Genomic DNA, 3,203 nt, shown 5'->3' on the forward strand with positions numbered 1-3,203 from the left:
TATCAAAGGCACACTAAAGCAAAACCAGTATCTAGGTTGCTGTGTCAGTTTAACAAGGCTTTCTTGGAGCATGAACTCACTCCTTCATGCAAAATGATAAAGGTTACAAGGTTTATAGAAATTATATTTTATAGTCAAGATGATTAAACTTTTATTATAAAATTTCAAAGACACAAATTTAATTTGCCGCATCCTGTTTTTAATTAGGGCTTATTGTTTGGGATATTAAGCCTCCTCTCTCAAAGAATAAAGATTTTCACCTTTTTTTTTTTTTTTTTTGAAATCTTTGAGTTACTGCTTTGGTTAAATGAATGACTTATTTTACAATGACCCATGACCCTATTTCGTGATATCAAGCATTTTAAACTTTTTATCTTTGACGAACTTTCCAAAGTCAAATTCTAACTTGATTCCTCATTAATTTTTTGATATGAGTCCTCTGAAGTCCAAAAGAGACATATTTGTCTTATTTGGTATAAAAATCATACAAGAAGCATCGTCAAATATAAAATGGTGTTTGACTTTCTTTGGGCTGTATTTATGGAAATGTTATTGATATGTGCTCCAAAATTATGGGAAACTCTTATAATTCTGAAATAACTTCTGTATGTTGTGAATTATAAATTTTATGTTAAATTGTTGTATGCTACAGAAGTAACCAAAATTTCCTTGTCAATGGTGGTTTTAATAATGGCCGTCCTGGCTGGGTGTGGTGGCTCACGCCTGTAATCCCAGCACTTTGGAGGCCAAGGCGGGTGGATCACGAGGTCAGGAGATCAAGACCAGCTTGGCCAAGATGGTGAGACCCCCGTCTCTCCTAAAAATACAAAAATTAGCCGGGCGTGGTGGCACAGGCCTGTAATCCCAGCTACTCAGGAGGCTGAGCCAGAGAATCACTGAAACCCAGGAGGCAGAGGTTGCAGTGAGCTGAGATCATGCCATTGCACTCCAGCCTGGGCAACAAGAGTGAAACTCCATTTCAAAAAAAGAAAAAAATATACACCCCTGATTTGAAACAAGACTAGGATACACGGTAAAGAATGTTTATTCACTAAAGTTTTGACAGACTGAAGGCCATTATTTCAGATTGGAAATAGGAAACTTAAAAGAACTACATGGACATTGGGTCAAAGAACATGGGTTGAAATGTGCCTGGCAGTAGCCCAAAAGTAAATGCTCTTCGAGGTGCATGTGAAGGAACTGTAGGAGGGAAATGGGATAATTCACATCTCCGCCAATAAATAAATGTAGCCACACTAGCTTGGGGGATTTGAGGTGAGACATCGAAAATACTAAGTCATGGTGAGGGCTGGAAGACAAAAGAATGAATCACTTCATAGGAATGGCTGTGGGGAAGGGCTTGAAGGAGTCATCCTCTGACTTCCATGTGAACCATGAACATTAAACATGGAGAAATGAGGAGCGGCAGCAGATCGGTTTGGGATGCATCTTCAGGGGATGCTGAAACAACAACAGCATTTGGTTTGCTCTACACCCCTGTCACCCCTCGCCCGCAAGCCCAGGGAGTGGTCAGCAGTGGGGCTTTGTGACGTCGAAGCCACCCTAGGGGTGCCATTGGATGGGACACTGCCTGTATGATCAAACAAAGCTCAAGGGTGTGGCTTTGCCTTGTCACCAGGAGGGTATATATAGGGAGGGCAAGAGCTCTGGGCCACTGCGAAGATTCAAAAGCTACAAAGCTTTCCGCAGACATTGACAAACCAATATATACAATGGGCCAACAATCCAGTGCTGGCGGGGTGAAGAGAAGCACCCCGTGTGAATCCAACGAGGTGAATGAGACGGTAAGATTGTTAGGTTTTGAAGCGAAGGCGAGGGTGAAAGAAAGACACACAGAGCAGGGGCGGCTCAAACAACAACACAGGAATATTGCAGACAATTGTGGAAGTGGTGGGCCCGCTTAATGCCAGAGCCCACCGCCGCTTACAGGCTGGGGTGCTTGTAGGTATGGGTGGGAGGGGCCTGGGCAGTATGGCTTGCTGCCCGGCAGGATATTGATAAGATGTTCTTAGCATCAGGTGGTTTGGCCCTTTTTCTGCTGGAATATCATTGTGGTGTTCCTTAAAACGTTGCCAAGCAAGATATGATAGGGATGTTTCTTTAGTTGGGCCTTCGTCCGCCTTGCGGACAGGTGGTTAGGCAGGATGTTTCTCACGGCCTGAACCCCCATGGGATGTTTCACTTTGACCAAGGTCTGCAAAATAGCAAAGAACTTACAGAATGGTGCAGTTTGGACTAACAGATGACCCTACCCACGCTCCTCTTCTTCTTCCCCATAGATCCCTACTCTGTGATTCAACCTTGTTCTTCTCTGGATCAAACCCCTTCCTCAACCTGCATTCCTTCTTGTCATGAAGCCCCCCGTGCTATCCAGTCTCTATCCTGTTCACCCAAAATAATGTCCTCCTGGCCTCTCCCTGTTTTCTTAACAGATGCCAGAGACGTCAAGGGGGGACTCACAGCCAGAACCCGCTCCTAAGAAATCAAAAGCATCGGACTCCTCGACCGTATTAGTGCTTTCCTACAGGAGAGAGGTTAGAAGACGTTACTCCGTCTCCGATGAATTGGTGAATGACCACTCCCGAGAGAACCGAGTCAACCGCCTCCAAATAGACGAGGAAGAATTCACGCAGATTTCTGTGCAAACAGCTGCAAACCAGAAGGAAGATGCTGCCGTTAACCTTGGGCAATGAAAATAAAGTTTGAGAAGCTGATGGCTGTGCATATCTCTGCCTGTTTTCTGATGGTGGTGCGGGGGGGGAAGGGAAGGGAAGAGGTAGGCATTTGAGAAGGGAGGGATATGAGGTCCTGTAGGGTTGCTGGACAGACCCACAGGTGGACAGTAAGCCAGACATTGTAAATAAGGCCTGGGGGAGGACTGATTCCTAAAGAAAATTTCCTTCTTAAAATTTTATCTCACAGGAAGTGGAGATGTGTATATGTTCACGCAACTGTACCCGGCAGCACATAGTTCTGCTGAATGCACATATCGAAGGTATTCCCATCCCCTTTCCATCTGATATTTTCCTAGGTTAGAAATATATGCTTTATAAAGAGTAAACGTTCTGTAAAACACAAAGCACAATACAAAAGAAGATAGTAGATGTAGGAGTAAGTAAACGGCAGGAAAGCATTGCTTGTAATGAAATGATTGAAAAGCCAATTCTAAAACAAAATGTTCA

The 3,203-nt window shown here is 43.9% G+C and overlaps 1 protein-coding gene across 1 annotated transcript; it reads left to right on the forward strand.

The window, feature by feature from the left end:
• The first annotated feature begins 1,680 nt into the window (after positions 1–1,680).
• Positions 1,681–2,734, forward strand: LOC129395373 (sperm protein associated with the nucleus on the X chromosome C-like). The gene is made up of 2 exons (XM_055106628.1): positions 1,681–1,805; positions 2,454–2,734. Exons 1-2 carry the CDS (start codon positions 1,734–1,736, stop codon positions 2,712–2,714), a joined length of 333 nt encoding a protein of 110 aa, XP_054962603.1. The 5' UTR covers positions 1,681–1,733; the 3' UTR covers positions 2,715–2,734.
• Positions 2,735–3,203: the final 469 nt, after the last annotated feature.

Source organism: Pan paniscus, chromosome X (assembly GCF_029289425.2).
Source record: "Pan paniscus chromosome X, NHGRI_mPanPan1-v2.0_pri, whole genome shotgun sequence".
NCBI lineage: Eukaryota > Metazoa > Chordata > Mammalia > Primates > Hominidae > Pan > Pan paniscus.

What these genes read in the sequence shown, in the direction of transcription:
- LOC129395373 (XM_055106628.1), top strand. Translation starts at nt 1,734, where the DNA reads ATGGGCCAACAATCCAGTGCTGGCGGGGTGAAGAGAAGCACCCCGTGT. An exon ending in CCAACGAGGTGAATGAGACG is followed by an intron (nt 1,806 to 2,453) that starts GTAAGATTGTTA and finishes TTTTCTTAACAG; the next exon opens with ATGCCAGAGACGTCAAGGGG.